Here is a 13,025-nt window from a genome sequence, read left to right on the forward strand (position 1 = left end):
TGTTGTGTCTTGTGCAGTTTAGCTGAATTGTGATTTATTTGTTTGTAGAATTTGCACAAACACAGCCAAATCCACAATTTTCTTTCTTCTTTCTGTTCTTGTGTAAACCGAGCTCCCTCTCAGCATCGGTGCGATGCCTCTGTACTCAATATGTATCCTGCGTATTACACAAGACCAGCGTTGATGCTGGACTTTGCAATAGTGAATGACTGCGTGTGTGTGTTGATCACAAAGCTTTGCAATACTAAAGTATTTCTGAGGGTTTTTTTCTAACACATTTTAATGGCTGTAGATGAATCTAGGATTTGCTGTTGCTTATCGCTTTGTAAACAGCTTCTGCTTTTTAAGTATGTGAAGTTTATTTTGTTTTGGTTTTTTTCTGACCTGAAATATACATTAGATTTTGCAAAGATTTTATATCACACTTACATTGATATTGTTTTACTGTGAATAAGGTCTTTCTAGAGCAATCTTAGCATGCCTACTTGCAAACTGTAGTGTACAGAACCAGCTGTTTTCAGAAGGTGATGATACTGAATTTGGACTGACAGACAAAACACGACACAAACATTGATTTTATTTATTTTTTCATGGTGTATTTATGGATCATTTTAAATTCCATAAGTCATACTTACATCTTTTTTTTTTTGAAAAATATATATTTCTTTTCTCTTATTTAGAGCAGAAGGAATTGTCTTTTACATTCCTAAATAAAATGTGGGCTGAAGCACATCCCTCTCCTGTTGTTGTCGCCTCTATGTAGACTCTGCTGCTTCTGGGGTTGTTATACATGACTGAGCGCAAAGTTTCTGGCTGCATATCTAAAGCCCTCTGCTCAAATGATACAACATACACATGGATAAATGCACGTATACACTGGAAAATGCACAGACGATATGACTGTTGGAGAAATTATACTTTTTTAGCAAATTGGGGGGGGAGGCATGCACACAATGTATAAAATCACCACTTTTGCTTTTGTTACATCATCTAAACTTCCTTCACAGACAATCCACAGTAGTGAGAATTGGCTCCAAAATGAGTCTATGTATTTGATATATAATATTTGTGGTTCAGACTAAAAGCCCAATAACATCAGAGAAAAGGAAAAGTATAGTTGTACTGCCCTCAAGTGCCTCTCGCAAGTATTGTACTCACAAATAACATTCGACTGTTAAGATATAACCGATCCATCCATTACATAACATCGAAAGAACACAAAAAATATCAGATTTTCTGTTCTTGTGCAAACGCAGTGCTTGCATTTTTTCCAAATGGTCCACAAAATTCCCAAAACACTCAAAAGATTTTGTTTAATTTTTTTGTTAATCAGGAAAAAAACGTGAAATTACAAGTAAGAACTGATGGTTTTTAACCGTGCAAATATTGAATCTGTAAAACAGTCACAACAGTGGGGTGGAAGGAAAAATGCTGACTGACTACTGGCTCTAATGACATGCCACTTCTCTGTGACTGCATGTGCACATCACGAACAGCAAATCCAGATATTTATCACACATAATTCCTAGGCTCAAATCTGGCAAGTTTCTCCCAAAAAGAGGAGTCCATAAAACAAAACAGCAGTGGCACAAAACTCTGAAGCCACAGCTTGGATATCTGTGGTTATGTTCCATCTTCTTTATCCCATCCATCCATCCATCCATCCATGTGAGCTTCTAGCGTGATTTTGCCAGCTATCCATCCCAAACAAGGCTGTAATGTAACCATTAAATGCAGGCATAAAAGAGTCCCTTCCTTGGCTTTTTTTAAAAATCTTTCCATTGTCCATCATCAAGAGTCCTGCATAATTCGAAGGTCTTTGGGCCACAAGACAGTGCAAATCGTTTATTATAATATTCAAGACAGCTGGAAGTAAGCGATCAGGTCATGTAGTATAGAATAGGGCTAAAATATTTTTCTAATACTCTTAACTGAAAACAGAAAATCTGAATATATGTGAAATAAAAACCTTAAAAAATATAGCAGACTATGCCATGGTAGTTAAACGTTTAAACGTGAGTATGAAGGAGCGTGACTTTACAATAAAGCTGCACAAGCGGATGCTGATCTGAAGGAGGGGCGGGGGTCAGGATCTCCTTTTGCATCCAGACTGGCAAGCAAAGTCAGCTTCACTGCAAGCGCCTCAGAAAGTTGGTTGGCTGTTTTGTTGCTGCTGCTGCTGTTGGGCGAGCTGTTGAGCGGTGGTGAGCTCCTCGATCAGGCGCTTGAAGGTGATCCTCCTCTCGGGTGACTGCTCCCAGCATCTTCGCATCAGCTCATACACCTGTCAGGGGAAAAGAAACGGCAACCAAAAGAAGTTTTGTTAAAAATTAAAAATGTAACAAAACTGCAGCAGCTCTGACTCGCTACACTTTTACATCTGATGCTGTCAGGTTTCCTTGGACGGATGCTTAAATGCCTGCAACCTCAGTGTGACCTGACTGCATGTTAAAACTCACTGAATCATTTTCATTTAACATAAAACCAAAGATTACAATTAAAACCGTTCACTATTTAGTTCTGCTTAAATAGGTTAGGAAAGAAACGAGTGCCCCTTTACTGAAATATGCCATAAAAGCACAGTGAAGATACTGCTATTATTAGCAATATTTCAGGAAGTCAATCCACATCTCGTGTAAATCAGATATTTCTACAGAAACCGACATCAGCAGTTTCTGTAGAAATGTCTGAAAAAGATCTAAAACCAGCATCGGTGGTTAACGGTTCTTCTTTAAAGAGCGAAGTTATGAAAGAAACACAGTTTGTGAGTGAAAAACTGGTGATTGCAGTAAAAATGACTGGATTACGAGTGAGAACGTCTCGATTTTGTACCCAGCAATGCACAGATGAATGTCAACTATTCAAGGTAAAAAACTCCCAATGAATGAATACAACGCATCACATATTAAGAGGCCCAAATTTACCTTCTCTTGAAGCCTACTGTGGCTGTTGTTTTTCTTTCAATATGCTGTATTTGAATTTGTGTAAATAAAAACAAAAAAGCCAAGTCATTACCGCTGGTAATACTTACAGAGTCAGGACAGTCTTTAGGACACGGCAGCCTCTTTCCTTCTTGCAACACCTTCACCAATCGGATGATAGTCATCTGACCATGAGTTTTACCGATCATTTCGAGGAAGCACTGTGAGGGTAAGGACAAGGGGAGGTTACAAAGGAAAAATATGCTACACGCTGGGCTTTCTCTACTTTCATTTAGATGTGGGCCGTGGAAATACAACTTTAGTCATAGCAGTGTTGAACATGCGCACTCTGTGTTGCAGGTTTAATAGCTTTTATTTTCTAGCTTCCATAATTCTTCAGTCTTTCTAATCTGTGCAGGTTTATTAGTTAGTGCTTCTGGTAGCAGCAAAAAGCCTGATGTAAAAAGATGTTAATGATAAAATGAGCTCTTAGCACTGGCTCGAGCCACTTTGGAAAGCTCACAGTGGAGTCTATCATCTGCCACTCTGGCCAAAGACCAACACCATCTGCTACATACAAATATGTGTGTGCCGTTTACTTTACACGACTGGCACAGTATGTGTGCTTAATGCAGAATCGCAAATAGGAAATATTAGTAATGAAAGTGCTGCACACTTACATTCATCGGGCTCTTGGCAGAGTCGCAGTAAGTGAGGAGTTCATACATCGTCACCCCAAAGGACCAAACATCTGAAGCGAGGTAAAACTTACAGAGAGTCAGACACTCTGGAGCATACCTGAAACACAAAAAGCATAAAGGCTCAGTCACTGTGACAGTTCCTTCTTCATCCTTCCACTATACTGAGAGGTTACTGAGCAACATATAGTGTCCTCAACTGTATGTTAACAGCAGAGCTAAATCTAACACTTGTGTCGCTGCGGGACCGTCACTGAGAGGCGCAGACCCGGCCCAAACAGCACCAAAGCATGGTAATAGTTCACCTATTAAACACTGTTTTCTTGTTATTTGTTATCTTATTTAACAAATAATAATTAAAGCTGCTTTAGAGATTAATGTCCTCATAGAATAAAACAACTCGGACTGACATACTGTGCATTTTTCTGTCATTTTAGTGCAAACACATCCTTGAGGCTTAATTATCTGCCAGCTGACACCAGAGTCAATGTATTGCTAGAAAGAAGAGCCCTTATGTGCCTTTTTTATATTCATCCTATCAATCCATTTCATTTACCATCTGACACCCCGCCCCCACCACACACACACAGGTTTTCAGCTATTATCTCTTTGTTGTCCTCTTGACTTACCAGAAAACAGGGCTGTCATTCTCGTCCTTGACTGTGTAATAACCTTCGGTATCTTTGATGCTCTTCGTGAGGCCAAAGTCACCAATCTTCACAGTCGTCTCGTTCTCCATCAGCACGTTTCGGGCAGCCAGGTCACGGTGGATGTAATTTTGAGATCCCAAATAGTCCATTCCCTAAAATGAATTAAACACAGTGTCATGTTTCGTCAGGTTCAGAGTGGCCAAAAGGAATTGAAGGAACTGAAGAGAAGGTGCATTACCTTGCATATCTGCACAGAGTAGCTGAGCAAGGTGGGGATGCTGATCCTGGCTCTGTTTCTGGGCAGATACTCCTTCAAGCTGCCCAGTGGAAGATACTCCATGATCAGCTTAATAGCCTGACCACCTATAGATTCATAAAAACATGCAGTCAGACTTTGTGTATACATGATATTATATTTATTTATTCTGATCTTTGAAAAACTTTAACTTTAAAAACACATTCAAAATCTTCAATATCATCATCATGCAGTGGACAGAATACCTTCTTCTTGGGAAATGCCCTTATATTTGACTATGTTTTCATGGTAGAGATCCTTCAGGATGTCGATCTCTCTGGAGAGGTTGTTGCTCTGCTCTTCTCGGTTCTCGGGCTTCAGCGACTTCACAGCCACCAGCTCGCCCGTTCGGTCCCCCCTAGGGTCGTAGCGGCATAGCTCCACCTTACCAAAGTGACCCTGCACGAGAAACATGAAACAAATTTTAAGTACTGAACAGCAGACAAACAAGTACATGGGAAACTTCATCCATTGGCTCGTTTAGTTCTGTTATGCTCAGATCACAGGGGAGCTCTGAAGGTCCTAGGGATAGATGGAGGCAGATGATCTGCTGTGGTGACCCCTAAAAAGAGGGGCTACTGCAATATATATATTTATATATACCTGTAAGCTTACACCCACTGGACCAAATAGACTTTTATTTAATAAAGCCATTTTTCATGTCAGCTGAGTGGCCAAGTTCTTTGTGCGTCAGTCTAATTACTAACAAAATGAATCCTATGATTGGCTCAACACGAATGAAGCCAGACACAGCAGCACTGTACCTCTCCCAGATCTCTGATCTTCCTGAGGAATCTCTTTTCGAACATGGTGGGGTCAACATCTGGTGTTGGCTGGGGTTTGATAGAAGGGTCTGAAAGAACAAAAAGAGGTAAATTCATTAGGCACACTGAGTACAGCACGTCCCTCCCACAGCACATGCACGCTTGTGTCATAGGAAGTCCATTGTGGTCGACAGTGTCGACGTTTTCACTAGAACTCGGTGTGGTTATGTAATTACCTGTTTACTCATGTTTCCACAGAAATGGCTACTTCTGGCAGGACAATATATCACTCAGGCAAAACCTTTTATGTATCATCATTATGAATATTTACCTAATTCTAACACAAAATTCAAACAAACAAACAATACTCACAAACAGTGAGAACTATAGTAGCTTGAAATAAGTTTGTCCCTTAGGGTTTCATTATATGATAAAACTGGCTTGAGTAAAATGGGTTGCAGTATCCAATTCTAACCAGCAGGTGGAAGAAGAGAGTATAATATCCTGCCATGGGGCCCATTTGAGGGGCTGATCTCTGACAATGCACCCAGTGAACTTCCTCAAGAACCTCTGAGTAGTGTAAACAACTCTGTTCACAGCCTGCTACTCCATGAGATACAAAGCATGCTTCACATTCAGGTACCATACCAATTTAAAAAACAAAACAAACAAAAAAAGATCACAATGTTTTAACTTGTACTTTGTTTTGTAGTCTTATGCAGTGTTATTGGCTTAAATGAAACATTTTTCAACTCTGAGCATCTAGAACGAATAAAAGCTGGACACAGTAGCAATACGATGACTGAAATCTAATGCTCAGGTTTCATATGTGCAGCCTCTTTATTAAGTGTAAAAAATGGTTTTATATAACGTGCAGACATACTCGGACATACTTTTTTCTATGAGCTGATCCATCTCTCTGACAATAGCCCTGAAGAAAGGTCTCTTCTTGGGGTCATAGTTCATGCAGTGGGTCATGAGTTCAGCTAGCTCTGTGCAGTCCGGGGTGGCCAGTTGGCACTCCGTTTCATAAAATCTCTCCTTCTGCTCAGAACAGACATGAAAACACGTATGAACAAGGTGCTGCATGAAAACTGACCTGTCGATACGGATGGACAGAGATGGTTAAAAAAAACAAAAAAACAAAAAGAAACCAAGAGACACTTGGTTGGATGATCATCAGTGCTTGTGTGTGCTCTTTACCTCTGTAAGCTTCTTGTCTTTGAGGGGAACCTCGCCATCATAGCAGATCTCCCACAGAGTAGTACCAAATCCCCATTTGTCAGCTGCGACACCCAGTGACGAGGCATTCCTCACACACTCTGGAGCGATCCACGGGATACGATGCACACACTCTGCACAAAGTGGACACAAACAAACTCCACTTTGTTTAAAAGTTGCACTTGCAAGTAAATCAGTGAAGACAGGTTTAAACCTTCATGTTTCAAGTTTCATGAAGTAAAAGCAAAAAAGAAACCGTGAACAACATGTTTTTACTTAATTATCAAATCATGTTATCATCCTCAGGCTCTAACGTCACCAGTTTGTTCTTAATAAACGGCTAAAACCCCCAAAACATATGCACGTGTGTGTGTGGACTTTTCACACTGTAAAAGACATCTTAGGGCAGGTTATGCGCCTACACACTCACGATGCCCCAATTTCAAAGAAAAAAAATTAATTACAGTCTAGCTCTGACAAGCCAGCTGGCAGGTAGCCAACACAAAATGTTAAATTGCCGCTTGAAGTAAATTTTTAAAAAAGGCTTTGTATTGGGCAGCTCGGCTTTGACTGGAAGACGGGCTAAATGATTGGCTGACCTCCACTAGATAGATAGATGAGCAGTGTAAGTACTGAGGTCAAGAAGGGAAGAAACGGCGGGGGAGCCGAACCGATATCTGAGCGGGAAATTACATAATTGAGAGGGGGGGAGACAATGGATTAGAGGGTTTTGAGCAAAGTGATCTGAAATTGCTGGGAAGCACTGAAGATGCTCCCAGTGGGTTTCTGAGCACTTTATCCATTATGTTCAATCAAATCCATGTACAAGAACATCGATGTCTAACTGGAAAACCAGTTGATCAGTAAAGTGATGGAGACATGGGGGAAAAAACGGTAAAGTTCCGGGAACAAATGGTGAGGGAGGAGCTTTCCCAGGAGAATATGGCAGTGGGCATTTGTGCAGAAACAGTTCTAACTGTTCTGTGGTTTATACAAGCGCACTGGGTCATCAAACAACTTATAGCTCTTGCAGAAAAACAGAAACAAGTTGCGCTGTCTTCTCTGATCCAATACCTAGCCTTAAATTATGGTCTTTGACAGAAGCGGTCAACTACCTGTGCTTCATCAGAAATATGTTCATTTTGTATCTTTTCTATGTTGAGTGGAAAGAAAATGAGGGCATGACAGAAGCAAAAAGAGAGAAAGCTAACAGTAGTCAGCCCACATTTAAGTGGAAATTGTTTATTAGACAAAGTGTCACTCAAGCAAGCCAACATTGATGTGTTGTCGTTTTCATAAACTTTGTGTCCTAGTTTGTTTTTAAACTGGTTTCAATGCCAAATTAAACATCATCTAATTATGTTTGCAGTTTTAATCCTGAATATTTTGGCTTAAACATACAATTTGTAGAAACAAGACTAACAGTAAGCAGACGGTCTGACATCAGTGTCGTGCGGAAAAACACGTTGTCATGAATGGAAAAAGTAAATACGATAATGGATGAGGATGAGGGTCTAAGGTAATTACTTAGAGCAAGAAGGCCCAGAGCCAGCTTCCTAGTGCCTGTATTTAGCACAGAGCCTCGCCCTCTTGTGTCAACTTCCTTACTGCTTATGATTCCACCCACTTGGCCACGACTGGAGGCTTTGTCCCCACAGCGAGCAAAGATTGTATCCATCTTGATGCACGCTCAATCATCCACGTAAGGAAATACCAGAAAGTCGATTTTGTGGGAGAAACCTTTTGTAACTCACCTCAGTGATTTCCTCAGCCTCAGCTGACTGCAGATTTCCCCAAAGTCATAAGTAGTACATTTGCAGAATGACCGAAACTAACACCCCCGACGTGAGGCCAGTTTCATGATCATTAATATGCAAACTGTCCTGACCACTGATCAAAGGTCATGACTAACATTCACAGAGAGTTGGGGAATGGCCACAACCACAGCATTGTAAGATGGCCCCCTCCACAGATCAGAGATGGCCATTTCCTTCTGTGTTGTGCTTAGTCAGAGATTGTTTGATTTCCCCAATGTATAATTCACATCATTGGCTCTTAGCAGCATGCACTATACTGCTATACTATTGTATTAGTCACCTGGATGAGAGGCTGAGTGAAATGTTTCTCGGACTGAAAATGCTACATAAACAACTTTTAAGAAAGATACTACACATCCTTTTTCTTTATAGACTGCACAATGACTTTCTGACACTCATCCACTGGTTTTACTTTCAGTTACAGCTGACTAGAAAAGTGGAAGTTACTGTGAAATTTTCCATGGCAGCTATTCTGTAACCATTTAAGTTTCATTTTTAGTAATCCAAACTGAGCCTGTCTGTATGTGGACTTACCCTCTCTAGTGAGCACTGTGATTGGTATTCCTGGGTCGCTGAGCTTAATGAAAGGCCCTCCTTCATCATTACCGAGTCCGTCTCTGGCCAGCAGTATGTTCTTAGCACACACAAAGCCATGGACCAGCTTTTTGTCCTCCTACAACAAACACGGGACAGAACGCATTTTCGTCCATAATCAAGAGGATACGCTTTCACATTTAATAAAAGAAACTAATATCGACATCAATCCATGGCTAAAAACAAGTTTTCGTGGACTGTGTCTTTAGTTCTCCTCTCTTACCAAGTAACTGAGGGCTGATGCCAACTGCAAGGCCACCTGGAACTTCCACGATGTGCTGAGTGGAGTCTGTTGTCTCCTCATAAACACATCCAGTGGTCCTAGCTGGACAAACTCCTCCACCATGATATCTTATGGTACACAAAGAGAAAGGTGTGAGAAACCTTAGCCACAGGAATAAGAACCTCATTACACAACCACACCGCTTCTAATATGCACTTACTCTCCTGGTGGTGGACACACACTCCATAGAGCAGCACAATATGTTTATGGGACACTTGTTGCATCTTACTGGCCGTTTCAAAAAAAGCCTTTCAACAGAAAGACAAACATTTCAGCATGGTTAGATGTTACAGGACAGATACAATTTGATGGAATTTTCTGGGATGTTCCACATCTTTAGGAGCTCACCATGGAGATGTCCCTGTGTCCAGAACCCAGCACCTTTAGGACCACTTTGACTTCCTGGAAGGATGTATATCCTGCATCCTCCTCCTCCTCACCCTTCACCTTCAGAGTGCCCGAGTAAATGTTGGTTTTTGTACCTATACCCAGGTGCTCCTCCTGGTTGACACAACAGAGAGCCCAAAAGATTATAGTGTAAAGTATTAAAGCAAAAGTATACCTCCTACAAGAAAGGCTTTTGCAGCATTTTATTACAGGTTTTTCAAAAACATCATAACTCTCACTTCCACATAAAAAAACAGAGCCCGGACTATAAAATGCAACGGAATGCATTTAAAATAATGTAAAAAAGTGTAATTGTTTTATTTATTTAAAGAATAAACAAAAAAAGGAAACAAACACAGAAGAGAGAAGAGTACCTGTTCAATGTCCTCTTTGAGAATGCGTGGGAAGCTGACTTGATTGCCGGGCATGTGTCTCTTAGGGGCTGTTGCTCTGTTTTTGGTGGCCACAAGGAGATTTGAAATCTCTGTAACATAAAGAAAACAGATTTGATTGTAAGCATTACATATTAAAAAGATATACTTTAGATTCTTATTTTTGTGAACAACCTTGTCCCCTCATATAAAAATGGCCTGTCTGTCTGTTCTGTATTTATCATTTTAAATTCTGTTTAGAAAACTTTAAATCTACCTCTGTAGATGCTTTAATATATTTAATATATTACATATTATTGATATTTAATAAGATAAAACTGCCATCCCTTTATTATCAAAATATACAAATATCCAATAACATTAAAAGTATAAGCAAGAATGATTTTTACAGTGAAGTAATGTATTTTACAAATGTACAGATGATCATATAGGCCCTGGCATTCTGAATGAAAGAAGAACCGTGTTTAGACGTGGTAAAACAGGCATTCAAGAATTACGTCAATGTGGCAATGATGTGAACAGATATTCGTATTTGGCTGCCATACTGATTCAGTTTATTTTTTGCGTATACAGAGACATGTGGGAGGAACAAGTGAAGATGTATCTTTGTGCCTGTTACCTATATGCATGTGTGTTTGTGGGTGTCTACTGCTGTGACAAAACCAACGCACTGTGGTTTAAGGGGGAAGAAAAAACCCAGCATCTGTGCTCCATCATTTCGGAGAGCATCTCGAGCACTATTCTGTAACATGCAATCTGGGTTTCATGCTAAAAGCCAAACACAGCATGCACCCACATGTCCCATCAGATATTTTATATACTCCTCTAAAATCTCGCCTTAATACTTACAAAGCAACATATACTCACCCACTCTTAAACCCTGCAGCATTTTTCACAATTTATCTTACTGTCAGAACAGATAAACAAAAACCTGCATAGAGCCAAAATAACAATAAATAAATCAACTGCATGCTATTCCCAGGAAGTGAGCATATAAGGGTGTTATTGTGGTAGACAGAGCGTTGTGCAACAACTTATAAATATTTTAGCAGAGACAACACAGCACTTCTGTCTTTTGTCTTCCTCTAAAGCTCGTCCCGACCAAAGACTAACCAAAAGCAGCCAGCATTTAGATGACTGTCAGAACCACAACACCCTGAACAAACACGAGCAGCCCAACACATCCATGCATAAATGGCTCTACCTTTCCCTGAGTGAAGTAAACACAAGAGCACTAGATTGGCTCCGGAAACCCACATTTACAACTCTCTTCCTCTCTGACACCATTTTACAGAGACAAACACACACACCTGACCAGACCTGCTTCCCTTCACTCTCAGTGAGTCGCCTAAACTTCAATAGCAATCCACAACTTAGAGTCTGCACAAAGTGTAAAAAAAAATACCGTTGGGATTCACTATAAAGTTGCAATGAAAAATTTCAAATTTAAGTAATTAAGTAATTAAGTATTTCTATTTAAAGAGCAGTCCATGAACGTGTCAGAAAGCACCAAAGCCACTGCTCATTGTTCCTCAGCAGTGCACACTCACAGAGCTCTAAAACATCCGAAACCAATTTTCAAGCCAAGCCATTATTATGACTCAGAATGAGCTAGAATTACGTCTCAATCTTACAATGATTTGTTGCTCAAAAAGTGGCTGTGAGTCACCCATGAAAAAAAAAAGGAAATGCACGTTGAATTATTGATATAACTCGGGCAGGACCTCCTTGGATGAGGGGGTCTAGTGATAATGGCCGAAACACCCAATGAATCCAAGGTCCACTGCTGATTATGTGTCCCACAATTTTTATATTGTATTCTAGATCAGATTACTAATCCAGAAACATAACCAAGTAAGTTAAAAAGAAACTTAAAAATGCCAGAATAGCTTGTGATAAAAGACTGAAACACCCTGTGAAGTTGAGGCGCACAACGATGTGTCCCACTGGTAAAGTTTCCGGGCTGCCATTCCTCAAGACTGCTCAGTGTTCTTCTTCAAATCCTGAGTCAGCTTAATCTAGAGACCAGCTGCAATAATCACCAATCGTACATGCAGTCTCCATGAATTTCAAACATTCTGACATTGTTTTTGTAGATCACCAGCTTCTCTTAAGGTCTAATTAAGTTTTTGACCTGCTAATTTGCACCAATCTTGGTAAAACAGACTGATCGTTACTCATGTCTGTGCTCATATTTTTGTCTATTGTCAGTAGATGACACGCAGTTTTTATAATTGCGGTATCATGCCAATATATCCTGAAAACAAAAATAAATCTAGTTTTATATCACACTTAAAAAGAACGACTTGTTTCCCTGAGCTTTATAGGTTTATCTGTTGTATGTCTGATTCTACCCAGTATTAAAGTTGGAGTTTGTCTTTTATATGATGATGATGGAAAAAAGAACACACTGCATAGGCTTAACTGTGCCACATGTTTTTACATGTACAATATGTATAAAAAACCTGCTGTGAACCAGTGAAATTACTTTATCGTGTCATTAATTCAACAATGTTAAAATGACCATATGCAGTAAGACTGTGCAGTAAAAATAGTCCATTTACAGATGTAAAATGCAGAGTTCCTATTCCTATTCGTGTGTTTGTGTTATTATACTTGTCTTGAAAATAATAATGTAAATTTGCGATGCTGTGAGCTTGTCTTCATTTACTGTGAATTCCATTGTTTATTTTTCATTAAGCTTACCTCTTGGCTGTGGGGGGCAGCAGCGGACCAACTGGAACTGAAGGTTGTCGCTACGCAGATTCTGGCCCTCCAGGTGCTCAAGCAGCTCCTTGAGAGTGGATTGTGATGTATCTGTGCCGTGCAGAGTGAAGGAACTGGGGGTAACCTCAATCTGGAAGTTCTTGTATTGGCGCACAGGACGAGACTCCCTCAAGTCAATCTGGATGAACAATAAACATTTTTTTCATTTTAAACAAGTAGTTCTTTTATCAACAATCAACAATCAAAAGACCCTCTATGAGCAAGCATTTGGTGACA

General features: G+C 40.0%; 1 protein-coding gene across 3 annotated transcripts in view; it reads right to left on the minus strand.

The window, feature by feature from the left end:
• Positions 1-566: 566 nt before the first annotated feature.
• Positions 567-13,025, minus strand: part of jak1 (Janus kinase 1) — a 32,687-nt gene continuing 20,228 nt past the window's right edge. For 2 of the 3 annotated variants that reach the window (XM_035915491.2, XM_006808135.3), the window contains exons 11-25: positions 12,729-12,927; positions 10,005-10,114; positions 9,592-9,744; positions 9,404-9,491; positions 9,184-9,311; positions 8,901-9,039; positions 6,532-6,683; positions 6,222-6,372; positions 5,329-5,417; positions 4,771-4,963; positions 4,508-4,632; positions 4,249-4,421; positions 3,602-3,719; positions 3,032-3,142; positions 567-2,284 (exon numbers count right to left, since the gene is read on the minus strand). In XM_035915491.2, the coding sequence (XP_035771384.1) occupies positions 2,144-2,284; positions 3,032-3,142; positions 3,602-3,719; positions 4,249-4,421; positions 4,508-4,632; positions 4,771-4,963; positions 5,329-5,417; positions 6,222-6,372; positions 6,532-6,683; positions 8,901-9,039; positions 9,184-9,311; positions 9,404-9,491; positions 9,592-9,744; positions 10,005-10,114; positions 12,729-12,927 (2,070 nt within the window). In that variant the 3' untranslated portion in view covers positions 567-2,143. Of the gene's footprint in view, positions 2,285-3,031; positions 3,143-3,601; positions 3,720-4,244; positions 4,422-4,507; positions 4,633-4,770; positions 4,964-5,328; positions 5,418-6,221; positions 6,373-6,531; positions 6,684-8,900; positions 9,040-9,183; positions 9,312-9,403; positions 9,492-9,591; positions 9,745-10,004; positions 10,115-12,728; positions 12,928-13,025 lie in introns of those variants that run through there. The other variant, XM_035915492.2, reaches the window with a different exon arrangement.

This window comes from Neolamprologus brichardi, chromosome 17, assembly GCF_056152115.1.
Source record: "Neolamprologus brichardi isolate AB-2024 chromosome 17, ASM5615211v1, whole genome shotgun sequence".
In the NCBI taxonomy this organism is placed as follows: Eukaryota; Metazoa; Chordata; class Actinopteri; order Cichliformes; family Cichlidae; genus Neolamprologus; species Neolamprologus brichardi.